This window comes from Acomys russatus, chromosome 23, assembly GCF_903995435.1.
Source record: "Acomys russatus chromosome 23, mAcoRus1.1, whole genome shotgun sequence".
NCBI classification, from domain to species: domain Eukaryota; kingdom Metazoa; phylum Chordata; class Mammalia; order Rodentia; family Muridae; genus Acomys; species Acomys russatus.
In genome coordinates this window covers 28295852-28311169 of record NC_067159.1, presented here as the reverse complement: position 1 = coordinate 28311169, position 15318 = coordinate 28295852, and the positions used below count along the sequence as shown (strand labels likewise).

The 15318-nt window shown below is 42.1% G+C and overlaps 1 protein-coding gene across 24 annotated transcripts in view; it reads right to left on the bottom strand.

The window, feature by feature from the left end:
• Camk2d (calcium/calmodulin dependent protein kinase II delta) overlaps positions 1-11008 on the bottom strand; it is a 239069-nt gene extending 228061 nt beyond the window's left edge. For 6 of the 24 annotated variants that reach the window (XM_051165805.1, XM_051165813.1, XM_051165811.1 and 3 more), the window contains exons 1-2: positions 10729-11005; positions 9067-9161 (exon numbers count right to left, since the gene is read on the bottom strand). In XM_051165805.1, the coding sequence (XP_051021762.1) occupies positions 9067-9161; positions 10729-10793 (160 nt within the window). In that variant the 5' untranslated portion in view covers positions 10794-11005. Of the gene's footprint in view, positions 1-9066; positions 9162-10728 lie in introns of all 24 variants that reach the window. The other 18 variants (XM_051165821.1, XM_051165808.1, XM_051165814.1 and 15 more) reach the window with 6 other exon arrangements.
• Between the last annotated feature and the right edge of the window lie 4310 nt (positions 11009-15318).

Sequence of the window (15318 nt, the reverse complement as noted above, 5' to 3'; positions counted from 1 at the left end):
ACACACACACACAAAATGCCTAGGCCGGGTGTGGTGGTGCACACCTTTAATCCCAGCACTCGAGAGGCAGAGGCAGGCAGATCGCTGTGAGTTTGAGGCCACCCTGGTCTACAAAGGGAGTCCAGGATGGCCAAGGCTACACAGAGAAACCCTGTCTCAAAAAACAAAACAAAACCAAAAATGCCTTTTATTCTATGAGTCTATATTATACAACACAAAGTGAAGTACAATTAACCTATAGAATGAGTATGGAAATCTTCCATTACTGAAGCTCTTCCAGTTAATTAGAAATGAGCTGCACAGCTGATAAGAGGTTTCACTCCTGAAGTCATTAGGGACAGCAACTGACTTTTGAACCGAGAAGGGATAATGATGAGCAAGAAGCACACAGGCAGCTTCAAAGGCACAGGAAGCAGCAGCCCCGTCAGAGTCAACTACAGGATCTTTGGGCACTTGATTATCATCTCAAAATTAAATATATGTATATACACATACATATATATGGGATATAACTCTATATGCTAAAATTTATGAAATAAAAAATTCCAAATCGCTATGTAATCTAAAAGCAGTTGAGAGCCTTCGGTGGAAGGATTAACTGTTAACCAATATTATCATCCTGTGTCATATGAATGCCTGCACAGTTCCTGCTACACCTCTTTTTTATAATGTACATTGGATATGACTTTTTATTTCCTTTTAATTGCTCCACTCTTTGTCTATGAGTCTGACACACTCAACACTACTGTTGAAGAGGAAACTAAAAAACAACAAAATGTCTTCTGTCCTCACGGGCAACACAAAATGAACCCGAACGCCAGAATGGCTTCCCCAGCCCACCTCTCTCGCTCTTCCTTTGGTTCAATGCCTGCTTTTCTCTGCAGTAAAAAGTGCAGCCTTCAGAAGAAATCCTAAGGTTCCTTGCCAGTATTACACACTCTTCCGTAGCTACTTCTCCAGCATTTTGATAACATTTTCCACTGTATTATTTTTCCTTCTAGAAAGTAACACAGAGTCACAGAGTCATCTGCAACTTCAACTTGATCTTACGTTACCATAGCGATTAAAACACTATCTTTTCTCTCAAGTTGGAATTCTAAATGTATTTTCCAAAAAGTACCACCCATGGCCCTCACTGCGATGGAAAAGTAAAAAGGAGAGACACTGGCCTTTGTATGGAGCCAACTACATACATGCAAATACATAGGAGTTCAGTTCTGGATACCAGCAGCCCATGATACAGGACACTAGAGAGTAGGCCTTTAGACTAAGAGAAACTGGCTTGAAATACTCCTTTCTCTCTCTCTCTCTCTCTCTCTCTCTCTCTCTCCCCCTTCCCCCCCCCCCCCCCTCTGTCTCTCTGACTACACAAGGTCTCACTCATGAAGCTCTGGCTGACCTCATAAGACACAGACAAGGATGGCCTTGAACTTCAGAGTTCTGGAACTACAGGCCTATACTATCACTGTGCCTGGCTTATCCCAGGGCTTCCTGCATGCTAGGCCAGCACTGTACCAGATAAGTGACAGCTCTCCACCCCTACCCCCGAAGCCCCAATTTACCCAAGGGCTTATGCAGTATGGACTGAGCAAAACGAAACCAAGCATCGTATGGATATGCACCTGTCTCATCTACAAGGCTCTCTTCGAGTACCGAGTGAGAGCAGTGTGTGGTTTCTAAATCCTCATTGACAAAGATAGCATTATTGATTGGGAGAGGAACACAGTATCAGAAGAGCGAGGAGGTCGGCAACTGAGTACAAAAACTGATGAGGTTCCCTGGGCTTGTGCACAATACAGAACACATCTTAGCTGCAATCAGAGCAGTTCTGTCAGCTAAAAACTGCCCTGCTTTACTTAAAATAGTTCCATCCCAAAGGGCTGAGTTGCATACAGCTCAGTAATAAAGCTCTTCTAGGCTAGTGCGTTCAAGGCCCTGAGTTCAACCCCCAGCAGCACAAGAAAATAAGTAAAATAGGTGGGTGTGGCCACCTATACGTATCTGCTCTGCTCTAGGAAACTAAGAGTACTGGCAGAAGTCTTAAGCCACACCGAACAACCCACTGAGTCCAAGTCACCCAAGACTACAGAGTGATCTCCTGTCTCAAAATCCCCTAGGACGCAAAAAAGAAAGTAAAATAAATTCATTGTATTTTTAAAAAGCATAAATGCCCGGTAGTAATACACTGTCACTTTCTTTCTAATCAGGTCTTTCTTCCATTCTGAACAGCTTCTTCAAATTGCAGGGCTGGGCTTGAGGGTGGGAATTTGTGGCTTTAACCCTACACCAGGAGCAAGAGCTTTCCTTGGTCTCTGCAGGCAGAAATCATCTTTTCTTGTTTTAAAAACTTGTATTATTTCATTCATGCTAGAATGTAACACATCTTCAATGATGTCTATTTGTGTAATCTTTAGTTTCTTAGTATTCTGATGGCTGTAATTACACTCAAAACTAATGCTTACTTAACTAAGTCATACGTGAACAAGTCTAATAACTTATAAAAGGAAGTGAACTATAAGTTGTCAGCAGATAGACAGGTGGTAAGAATTTAAAGCCTGCTAATACTCCACTTAGTGTGTCTCAGGGCATTTTCCTAATATGGTGTAACAAACTGTTTAACCCAGATCCCTATGTAAACCACCATGAATTAATTGCCACTAATATATAAAAATATGGTAAACTACACTGTATCCTAATAAAATGGAGGGGAAGGAAAAAACGCTGAAAAAAATATCCCAACATGAAGGACCATATGAATTGGCTCAAGGCAAACACTTTTAAGGATAATATGCTAAGAGAATCTCAGTATATGATTGCTATTACATCATAGTCAACATAAAATGGATTCATAAAAGATTGTTTACAAGGTAGAGAAACAGCTTAGCAGGTAAAGATGCTTGCCACCACACCTCCGGGTAACCTGACTTCCACTCAGAAGCCACATGGTAGGAGCGAACCCATTCCCAAATGTTTTCTTCTGATTTACACAGGCACCAACTTGCTTGTGGATGAACACTCTCTGTCTCTGTCTCTGTCTCTCTCCTCTCTCTCTCCCTCTCTCTTTCCCTCTCCTTTCTGCTCTCTCTTGGACACATAATAAATAAAATGTCTTCTTGAAAGATGATTTATTATTAAATTTTCACATTGATTTCATTTAATATTTCAATGGAAATAAAAGTGTTCACCTAAATGTACAAGCAAAGGTGTTTTGTGGGTGGGTAGTCTCACACAGTCAGGGAGGCACTGGCAGTATTTTAAATATCACAGACAGATACCTGACATCACACTGGTTATTAAGTCTGTCTTAATAAAACATTCTGATCATCTCCTGGATATGGATTAAAATATTTTAATCCTTTAAAATAGCTTCACTATCAACAATAATCTAATTCACTTGCTGAAGAAAATAAGTATTCACTATTAAGGCCCACCAAACAACATATGCATGACTCTAAGGACAGAGTATTCTCCACACTCAACAGCAACAACACCTAAATGAGCTCACGGAGACTGCAGCGTACACGTGGCTTGCCCAGGTTCAAGCCAGAGAGGCCCCAGCACTGAGAGAGGGACTGGGACATGGGATCCCACCCCTAACCAAGAAGCTACCTGCAACTGACATCTGCTTGAAAAGAAAAAAATTAGTTTTCTTCAATGGAGTTTCAGTGATATATTAACCACTCATAAAGGTAGGTCCAGCAATAGATGGCCAACACAAAACAAACTCAATGTTGTTTTTATAGACGTTTTTTTCTCATATTGCCTCAATTGGGTATTTTTTGTTTGTCTGCTTGCTTGTATGTTACAGGTTTCTATTTGGTTTTTTTTACAGTTTTTTTTTTTTTTTTTTTAGTGTGTGTGTGTGTTGCTTATTTTATTCTGGTGTGTTTACGGCTTTTGATTGTTTGCCTGTTTATTTTCTGAAGAAAGATAAAAAGTAGAAGTTGGGTGTGTAGGTAGGTGGGGAGGATCTGGGAGGAGATGAGAAGGGAAAGTGTGATCAAAACATATTGTATGAAAAAAAAAACCTTTTCAATACAAAAGAAAAGAATACAGATCTGGAGAGATGACGTAGCAGTGAAGAGCACTGGCTGCTTTAGCAGAGAAACCGGGTTCAGTTCCTAACACCCACATAGTAGCACAATCATCTCCAATTCCAAGGAAATATGGGGGCCTCTTGCATCAGATATGCATGTGGTTTGAACCCACACTTACGAGGGGAAAAACACACATAAAAAAATAAAAAATATTTTAACGCAAAAACTGACTAAACATAGAAACAAGACACAAAATAATATGAATAGCACATAATACTTCAAGACCCACATACAGAATAAAAATAACTTTTAATTTTTTCTTAAAATGTTATTTTTGCCTTGCTGTTGTTGTTCAATTGGTTCCAAATAGCCAAATCAACAAGGTAGGATTAGAACTTCACTAAATCTATCTAGTCTCAATTTTACCTTCGATTCAAGCAAGTAGGCATAAAGCTGAAAGAATAGGATACCTTCTTAACTCCTTGGATGCCAAAAACAGATGTAGCAAGCCTTGGTTTTTGACAACTTTCTTAAAAGCAGGTATACGTACAACACTGAATTTATATACATGGTCATGTAGTTTCCTAAAGTCTGATCCGTGTTCTAGTAATACTAAGAAATTAGGAATTAATAAAATTGGCATAATAAAATTAAAATGAGGTATGAAATTACAGAAATATAACTCATTCATTTTAGCAATAGAGTAAATGTAAAAAATAACTTGTAAGCCTTGTTACTTCAAGCTTATAATTATTTTTCCTGTATGAAAAATAATAACTACAGTTTGCTTGTTTGTGTAGTAGTAAGGGCTTTCTAAGGATGGAAACACATGTAGAAAATGAATGTCATCACTGCTGCTGAGAAGTTTTAAAATGCGCCATCTACCACATGAACTGTTTCTGAAGGCCACCAACCTCTTGGGTTGAAAACTGTTTCTCACATCACCTAGTAACAGCTTACAGCTCTAAACACGCCCAGATGACAGACAAAATATCTACCCGGCAGCAAGTAAGCATTTGATAATTGTCTGGATCAAAATGACAGAATATCTAATTCCTATAATGAAGATATGAGACAAGTTCTACTGTCACCCCTCACTACTCACTAATCATGCCTCATTAAAGCAACTTTTCAGAATCCATAAATTACATACACGGCATCAAACGTCCTCCTCTTAGGAGCCTTTTAAAAAACACGTTAACGAGACGCCAAACAAGATATACCGAGTCTGCTGACCTACATGCTCAATAACACTAATACCAAATGTTCTGTATGCATAGGCAAATGAAAGCAAACGAAATTCTGCAACAGACTCTTGAGTCTCCCGAATACGGTATGTGTATGTGACTAACAGTAAGAGAAAGATGCAACTAGAACTGTCTGCTGAGAGCCCATTACAGTCTAGGCACAGTACAAGGCTTGAGAGCCCATTACAGTCTAGGCACAGTACAAGGCTTGAGTGACAGCAGAGAAGGATGTGCAAATATGTGCAGAATTCAAGCCAAATGTTTGGCGATTCCCGTCATAGCCTGGAATTTATTGATAAATGGCACTTTCTCTTTTTGTCTCCTACAGCTAAAGAACACTGGTTGAGGGCATACAACACAGTTCAATGGTAGTGCGTTCACATAGCATGTATGAGGCCCTAAGTTAAATTCTTATCACAAAGGGAATTTTAAAAAAAATTAGTTGAGTAGTAGAAAAGTCTTTTCTTTTTATTTATACCTTAAGGATTAGATATTCAAAGGCATGTTATGTTCAATAATATAAACAAAAAGTTGCACAAAAATTGTCCATTCCACAAAAGTGTCTGATGAAGCTCCCAAAAATTATTTTCTTGGGGAAAAAAATTAAACATGTTATATTGCAATAAACTCTGTATCTGCCTTTGAATGTTTCTCACTATAAAATGTTCCTGCAAAAACCTTTATACTAGATTATTTTAAAGGTACTGTTAAACAAAAATTTAAATCATCTATGTCTTAATATTTATGTATTTTTATTTTATGTGTGTGAATATTTTGCCTGCTTGTAAGTCTGTGTACCACATGCATGCAGTACTCATGGAGAGCAGAAGAGGGCCTCAGATCTTCTGGAACTGGGGTTACAGACAGTTCTTAGTTACGATGTGGGAGCTGGGAATCAAACTCTGGGTCTTCTCCAAGAGCAACAAGTGCTCTTAACTGCTGGGCCATCTCTCCAGCCTCCAAAATTTACATTTTAAAACACAATCTCTAAGAATACTTTACAAATTTCAGTATGTGCTTGCTCTCAGCAATAGTCAAAGTACTTAAATGCTTTACAACTAATGTAATGAGCATATGGCATCCCAGTTGCTCTGTCTTGAAGCCCTTCAACATCCTCAAAGCTGTATGCTCAAATGATAGGTCAAAGGTGAAAGCATCATGCTTTCCTCCAAAGAATTTGTGATTCAATGTAGGTACAACTGAAACAAATGTATACCCTACAAAATAAAACTATTCTATAACCATCTCTAATCGTGTGTTGATATAAAATAATATTGCCAAGCACTTTGTAGGAAATTACTATATTCTTTACAAATAATTGTAATAAGTAAAATTGGCAAGATGCTTTTCAATTTAAGGCATGGTTCCCACAAAATTCACCAAATTCCCCAAAACATCTCATGGGACTTATTGCATAAATTTTACCACTTTATTGATGAAGATTCTGAGATCTTAGAAAACTACATGATTGGGTCAAATTTACACACTAAGTGATGAAGCCACTATTGAATTAGGCCACATCAGAACTGTCACTGGATCAACAACTTTCAAGTGCTTTTGTGCTAAGACCTCCTATCTAAAGTAATGCAATTTGACCCTTACCATGTTCCTACCATATAAAAATGGAAGCTGATATTCACTAAGTGCATACCGTGTGGTAGGCACTTGTCGACACTACACACTAAACCAATCACATCAATCAAAACCCTATAAGAAAGGGTTCCATTCCCTCCCCCCCATTTTACAGATGAAAAAACAGAGACTCGGATTAAAATGGGTAAATCACCCAAGACCACATGGCTAGCAGGTACAGGAATCAGGACTGAAAGCCAGTGCATATCATTCTGGGACAGATGATGTTCTTAGGTGAAAAAAAAAAAAAAATAGAGCAGAGGCAGAGGGTGGAGAAATGGCTCAGCAGATGAGAGATCTTCCTGCTCTTGCAGGCAACAGGAGTTCAGTTCTCACTACCCATACCTGAGGGCTTACAACTACAGGGATCAGATGTCTGTGGCCTCCAAGAGCACCTGAACTCAAGGTGTATGCACACACACACACACACACACACACACACACACACACACACACACACCACTGAAAATAATAAAATATAAATAACCAAAAACTAGCAAAGGAAGACGACAAGAACGCCTTCTGAGTCAGGAAGGTGTCTGCAGAAGCCCAGCACAAGTAGATGAGGGACACTGGTAGAATAGACTGAGAAGGAAGTGTTGGAAGCCGATCAGGCTGGGGGTAGTCCTCTCTCATAGAGGAGAAAGGAGCAAGCAGAGACACCTACACTGCCAATCTGATATGGGGAGCATGAGACAAAGTGGATAAAAAAAAAAAAAAAAAAGTCGACCCTAATTTAGAAAGTTAGAAAAAGGGAAGTACCAGACTCACTTGTTCTGAGAGGCAACTGAAAGCTACTAAAGGGTTCAGATTAGGAAAGGTAACCCCTTCCCCAAATTGATAGCCCACCACTACCAAAGTCCCTATCACACTAGAAGAAGTAACATAGGAATGTTTTCCGTCTTCCTCTTCTTTCCCTTGAACTGGCATTTATACTTCTGCACCCCCTTGTCATTTAAAAAAAAAAAAAAAAAAAAAAAAACTTCAAATGCAGTGGAGGCTCAAAAGGGAAATGTAATTAGCATAGCATGTTCTCATTTGTTTTCACACCAGTACACTATGGTGCTCCTGGTCGGTTTAGCATATAACTTTTCTCAGAACTATAGCAAATCTGATAATAAAATTACAACAGAATTCCACTGAAGTGAATAAATAAGCTGAGACCTAAAGTACATCTTAAAAGTAGAATTCAAAAATCTATTTACCAGAGTGGGGGACAAAGACAATGATATCCAGACATCCTTAAGTGGCATGTCTTAAAAGATATATTCAGCGAGGAAAACTAAGTCTAATGGAATTTCCTCTCAATACTTAAAATAAACCAGGTCACTGAGATGGGTCTGCGTTATGGTATTCTGTTCATTTTGATTCCGGTTTAATTTCATCAAATCATAAATTCCCTTGGAAATACCTTAGGAAAATGCCTGTAGCCACTGTCACACCAGCATTTCAGAATGCGTACTTTTTCATGATTTTATACAAAATAAATAAAAATATGTGGGCACACTGTTCCAAGTCGTGTTCCTAGCTCATGTCAATAGCTCTAAGTATGAATTATCTCTGTAGTGTAAAATATGTTGCATGATCTGGTGAGAAATTTAATTCAGAGGACCAAGAAAAGGCCTAGCCTACACATAGTCAAAATCAAGCTAACTTCCTAGATTACAGCAACAATCTCTTTTTACTTCTCAAAGCCACTGAAGTTAAATGTACCTCGATGTATTAAGTTCAGCTGTAACTACAACTGTAATACGCACTGAACTGAACCATGACCTATTTTTTGTCTCAAAAGTGAAATGGAATCATGACAGTTATGAGACTTACAGTTTTTCCACTCTAGGATCCTTCTGAAAGTTATTTCACACTAGAGCTAAAAGCAAAAAGCACCTCGTGACATTTATTGGCTTTGCAAGATATTTATGTCACTGCTCGTAAGAGAGCATTTTAATAAGTCATCGATAACAATTACAGTTTTACTTTCAAAATATACAGCCCAAGAGGCATTTGGCAAGGAAAGATACTGTGTAATACGAAACCTAAGTCTAAAATTCAATTATAACTACATGCTATATTTACTTAGCAGACACCAACAATCCACACAACAAATACAAAATTAACATATATAAATAAATGTGGTTTAAAATACCCACCCCTAGCAGAAAGCTTTTTGGTGTTGATGATTTTGGCAGCATACTCTTGTCCAGTAGGAATTTTCATACATCTTCTCACCACTGAGAATGCCCCCCTGGAAACCAATAATTAGCAAGCCATCAGTATAACCATGCCTAGTGCCCACTGAGAAACTTACAAATTAGACCATTTCTTTTTAGCGGTCTGTCAAACATCAGTATAATAAAAACATTTTCTAGAAAATGAACAGTTCCTCCCTGGCAAGCCGGGTCTTTTTTAATGCTGAGGAATAAAAGTAATTTTAATGGGCTGCAAACACATTACTAATAAACAAACTAGAAGGAAATGCCAATTATGATCATTCTTGTTTGCACATGAAATGTAAAAGCATTTCGTAAGTCATACTCACAAAAAACCAAACGCTCATAGCAAACCCTGTAAAGGGCAGAGCTGGGGAACAGAAGCAAAAATAAAAAATAAAAAACAAGAAGCAAAGCAATACAAATATCTGCTGCCTATTTATTTCGGTAGGAAACATAATTAACGTGCCTCCGAGAGAGTAAATATGGCGATTGTTTTCATTAAAACATAAATCTCGAGCTCACTGGTGTGCTTTTACAGATCCTAGGTAAGGTGATTTCACTCTGCCTGGTTTGGGCTGGGGGAGGGGAGAGATTTGAATTAAGCTGCTCTTCCGACATGTCTCCATGTTTCAACAGCAGATCATCTATAAAGATATCATTTTCATTTAAAATGTTTACACTTCCTTTTCTGCAACGGTACGAGAACCTACAGCACACACACAAAAGCATCCTTTCCCTAATAGTCGAAATTAGCGATAGAGGGACTGGTTTGTGGTTTGATGCTTAGTAAATCAACACTCTCGGTTGGGTCTCTGGTTGCCCCTGTACAGATCTTCAGTCGGTACCCTGTCTGTCCCTCCTAAACGTGTCCAAGAACTTCTGGCACTTAAGTGGAGGAGGTCGTTTTACACAACGCTAGGCTACCCTTTGCAAGCGGTCTCCGAAGCTTGGGCGGGGGAGGGGGGGGGGGCTGCTCCTCTGCCTGGATAAATCCTCTCAGAAATGATGTGCAAGTAAATCCTAGAAGGACGGTGTCGTCTCGTGCAAAGGATAGCGAATATAGAGCAGGGGCGTGAGTTCTGTTGGGAGGCCCTTTTTCCTGGACAGAACAACTACTTGGATGCCGAACCAGACTCTCCACCAAGCCAAGTTGAACTTTCGGCATCGATAAACATGGCACCATCTCTGAGAGCGAGTGTTCATCAGCTCATCCGATCCTGGGTCAGAACCGCAGACACACCGCAGGCAGAGCAAGAAGCATCTATTTACCGAAAATGTGTAAATGTTGCGTTTTACATGCACCTCCTTTCCTCTCCGAACACACATTCACACTCGCGTGCGCGCACACTACTCAGGATGACAGCTACAACTGCAGAGATCGTAAATTCACTGAGTCTCCAGTGGGAAGAGGTGAAGGACCTGAGGAGGTGGGCTGGGGATTTCAGGGCACCCGCCACGGTAAGGCAGGGGTTTCCTCCCCTCTGTGCCCCACCCGACCCAAGCCATGGGTCCGTCACCCCGCCTCGGCCCGCGGGCTCCCTGTCCCTACAAGGGAGACGTGGGGTCGCAGCGAGGAGATGCCAGGCAAGGGACGCTTACTTTCCGAGCTCCTCGAAGAGCTGATACTCGTCGGTGAACCGAGTGCATGTGGTGGTCGAAGCCATGGCGGGCTCTGGGCAGTGCGCCGCTGGGAGCGCGACCGGAGACAAGCGAACAGACGCGGCTTCCCGGGACTGGCGCCGCCGCGCTGTCACCCGGGGCCGCCCTCACTTTCCTAGTCCGAAAGTAGCTCGCCCGCGAGGGAGTGCGCGCAGGGGCGGGGCGCGGGGCGAGGTGGCCAGACCTGCCCGCTCCGCGATCCCTCCACCTCCTCCTGCTCCTCCTCCTCCCGCCGCGGGGCGCGGGGCTCAGCGCTCCCGAAGGGGCCGGGGCGTGGGGGTCCGGCAGGAGGGGCAGCCGTGGACACCGGAGCCGCTCGGCAAGCGCACCACAGCTCCCGAGGTGGCGGGCGGCAGCCGAGAGTGAATACCCGGCCCGTCTGCTCCTGCTGGCGGAGGAGACGTTGGTGGCCCGCGCTCCCCACGGGGCCGCAAGGTTGGGAACCCGCGCGGCGACGGAGTGCGCTCGGCTCCGGCGAAGCTGGCCGCCCCGGCTCCTCCCCGGCGCCTCCTCCCGCCTCTCTCCGCCCTGCGAAACCCCCTCCTCGCCGGCCCCACACCTCCCTCTAGCGACACCAAGCCGCGTCCCTACGGGCTGCTCTCCCTGCAGCCGTCTAGGGAGACCAGAGGGAGGGGCTGTGCGGAGCACTGGGGAGCGCGCTTAGGGAACCGGACCGAGGTGTCGCAGTGACCCCGCGATGGATCGGGAAGATGAGCGGGATAACTCGCAGCTCCCACACCCGGGGTGTCTCTATGCCGGCCACTGAGGCACTGCAGGCTACAGTGCCGGGGAAGCCGAGAGAGGGAGGGATGCAACCGCTGCATCAGGGCGCGGTTCGCGTTTACTGCTCCCCCAACCCGCGTCCTACGTTCCCCCGGCGTGCAACGACGACCGGGGGCTGCCAGCCCTGGCCACCTCTGCAGCGCCCCGCTGTCCCTCAACTAAGGGCGAGGACAGCCGGGGCGCCACGTTTCACTTCAGGTTTTACTGTCACCTTTTTCTCCCTCCTCTCCCGTTGTTTTCCCGACTCGGGCAATCCCCATAAGCATTTGCTTGGCCATAAATCCTAACAATAATGAAAGCAAAGTCCAACGCTCCGCCACACCTTCCCTCTCCTGAGTTAACTACCCTGTAACCTCAGCAAGTTCTGATAGTAAGAAGGGTTCTCGCGAGATGTCCCACTCCGGGGGCGAGGGGGTGGGGCCGTAGGAAGGTTGGCTGTGGGTCACGCGACCCAGAGGGTGGACTGACGTCATTAGAGTCACGTGGGCGTGTCTAGCGGGTTTCGCTTTGCTAAGGGATAAAGGGAGAGGAGAGGGGAGGTCGCTAGCTAGTTCTCTCATAGCATTCTCAAAGAGCAGGCCAGGTAGGGGTGCAGGAGTGTGCTCTGTCAGGGGCTACTATCCGGAAAACCATTTTAAGAGTTAGAGAACATCGAGTCTGCTCTTGAGCATATCTGCCACTGTTGCTTAAAAATTAGCATGGAGAAAAAAATTAGCATGTAAGATAGGTAATTTGTCACTAGTTGCTAAGATAATTTATGGGCCTTCTCTCCAGTTTTGGGTCTTTAATAAACAAGGCAATTGCAGATTTAGAGGCTGACTGAAAACAGAAGCATCATGAACTTTTTTTTTTTTTCAGATTGCTGTTTTTTGTTCGACAACAGGGGACCACAAAATCCTGCATTTCCTATTGCTAGTTTACTCCGTGCTTAGAATTGCATCATGCACTTAAAATTTCACAGCGGAAATATGATAGATAACTTTCAGTTAGGGAGACCTATAGGTTTTGCTGCCTGAGCGGCTATTACTGCATTTCTTTGTCCTCTGTCACGCATGTCCTTAGTTCTTTTATTTCCTTTTTTAAAGAATGCCATTCTGCCTTCGAACTGAAGTGCTCAAGATGGTCATAAAATGTTTAAATGCCTTTTTTGTTGTACGTTTTAGAAACATTGCTCACGCTTCTAATAGCGCTCTCCCACTCCACACCACAAGAAAATATTTTTCGTATTTAGTCATCATTCAGTGTCTGCATTGTTTTGCCTATGAAAATGTCATTTACTGGCCTGTTTTATTATAATTTTACCCTCCATTTTACTTGCATCCTTTGCTATTCTTTCTATGTATTAGAGTCCTAGTGCGAATTTTGACATTGCCAAGCACATGCCCCGACCCTCCTTTTTTTTTTTTTTTTTTTTTTTTTTTTTTTTTTTTTCCTTGTGCATTTCCTACCTGGAGACCTCTGTTGTTCCGTTGCCGTTGCCAAACACCCTTGGAAGCTGCTTGGAAATATTCTGTGGTTTTTACATAGCTTTGATTTTTTTTTTCCCCGAAACAAATCTTGTCTTTTATGTCCTTAAATTTGAACATTTTTATTTGTTTGAGACAGGGTCTCACTGTGTCACCTTAGATGGCCTGGAACTCACTAGGCTGGGCCTCAAATTTCAGAGACCCACCCGCCTCTGCCTTCCTAGCCTTAGGATTAAAGGCATGCACCACCATGCCTGGCTAAATGTGAACATTTTTAATAACAAAATTGAAATGTATTCAGGTCTTAAATCCTGGCCATGAAGACAAGGCTCACCTGGTATAAATGTAGTGACACAGGAAAAAAATGATACCAAAGAGAAAGAAAGAAAGAAAGAAAGAAAGAAAGAAAGAAAGAAAGAAAGAAAGAAAGAAAAAGTAGTGTTTAAGTATTAATAATCAAGCTAAAATTGAAAGAAAAAATAATTTAGTCTTGGCAAAACATTTTTAATACATAGCTTAAATATATGGATCCAGGTTATAGTGGAATAATTTAATATTATTCCCTGAATCCAAAAGAAAAGAAAAAAATAAAATTTTAAAAATGAGCATAATATAATTTTTACAACTAGAAAGAAAATTGTCCCTTAAGTACCGATGAAGTCTACATAATCACAGTATTTACCTCAGCTATTTAAAAGACTGGAAACTATAAATGGTTAGAATAATCTTTCAGTACAATAAAGAAGATGTAACTGCATCTGGCATATCATTATCAAATTAGTAAACAATACACTTGTACACTTTTATACAAACGGTGTTAAATCTACAGCTGCTCTGATGTTTAATCCGTAGTGTGGTCTCACTAAAATATCTCTTTTATTTAAAAATATTTACTATTTACAAGCCCGGGGGGGGCGGGGTAGTCTGCTCAAACTATTGCACTAACCAAGGACAACTAGTAAACATCAAACCCCTACTCTGATCTAGCCAATGGACAGGACATTCTCCACAGTTATGTGGAGAGCTGGGACTGACTCTGGCATGAACTCTGGTGCCCCATATTTGACCACTTCCCCTTGGTGGGGAGGCCTGGTGGCACTTAAAGAAAGAATAAGCAGGCTACCAAGATGAGACTTGATAGCCTATGACCATATAGTGGAGGAGGAAGTCCGCCTCGGTCATAGACCTAGGGGAGGAGAATAGAGTGAAAGTGGGAGGGACGGAGAAACAGGAGGATACAAGTGATGGGATGACAATTGAGATGTAATCTCAATCAATTAATTAAATAACATTTTAAAAAAAATATTTACTATTTACAGTTATTTCTAAAGTCCAGGCCTCCTTGAGACAGTATTCATACTGATTATATTTTCTTTTAAGTCTACTTTATCACTTTAGGAATAGCTGAAAAATAGAGTTGCTTTTAAAAGGCACACTTATAAACAGAATGACTCTTGAGTTCAGTGTCAAATATATTTACATTTAGCCTAGTGTCTCCATTGTACAGATAGAGTGGCGGTCATTTGGGCTATTAGCCACCTCTGGCCCAGGTTGTGGGATCCAGGGGAGTCCCTGGCTGTAAAGGCCATTTAGATCACTAGTCACCTCTGGTCCTGGTTATAGGTGCTTGATATGGCATAGCCCAACAAACAACACAGATGGCCAAGCTGTTAATCACTTTCAATTCCCACCTCTCTAGGTAGAACTGTTGTGTTTTGTTTTGTTGGTTTGTTTTTGGTTTTTGTTTGGTTTGGTTTGGTTTGGTTTGGTTTTTTAACATCTTTCTGACTGGAAAGACAATCCTGCATGATTAGCATCCCTGATTTCTCGGGAGATTTGCGGTCACAAGGACCTTCACACTGCGTTCCCAACACTTTTTATGGTGCCCTAAATACTATGAAAGCACTGCGTAGCCCTTCTTCCTTGTTCTACTTTATTCTTGTCAGAATGTTCTAGCTCTTCCACCTTGTCCTGAGGCTTGGATACTCAGTCCTCGCCTTGATCCATTCTGCTGATGAGCCTTTCCACAGAGTTTCTTGCTTGACTTCTCATGTTCATTTCTAGTCTTCCGGTTTGATTATTTCTCCCCTTCTTTCGCCCTTCCCCAAACGTGCATGTGTCTTTCCCCTGAGTGTTCTATGTCTATGCAGCTTGTGTGCGCAGTGCCCATGGAGGCTGGCGTTATACATGTGTGCTGGGAACCAAACTAGGATCTTCTGGATACTTCCTCTCTGACATCTCCCTGAGCTCTAGCTCATCTGTTCGTTCCCTACTGGAAATT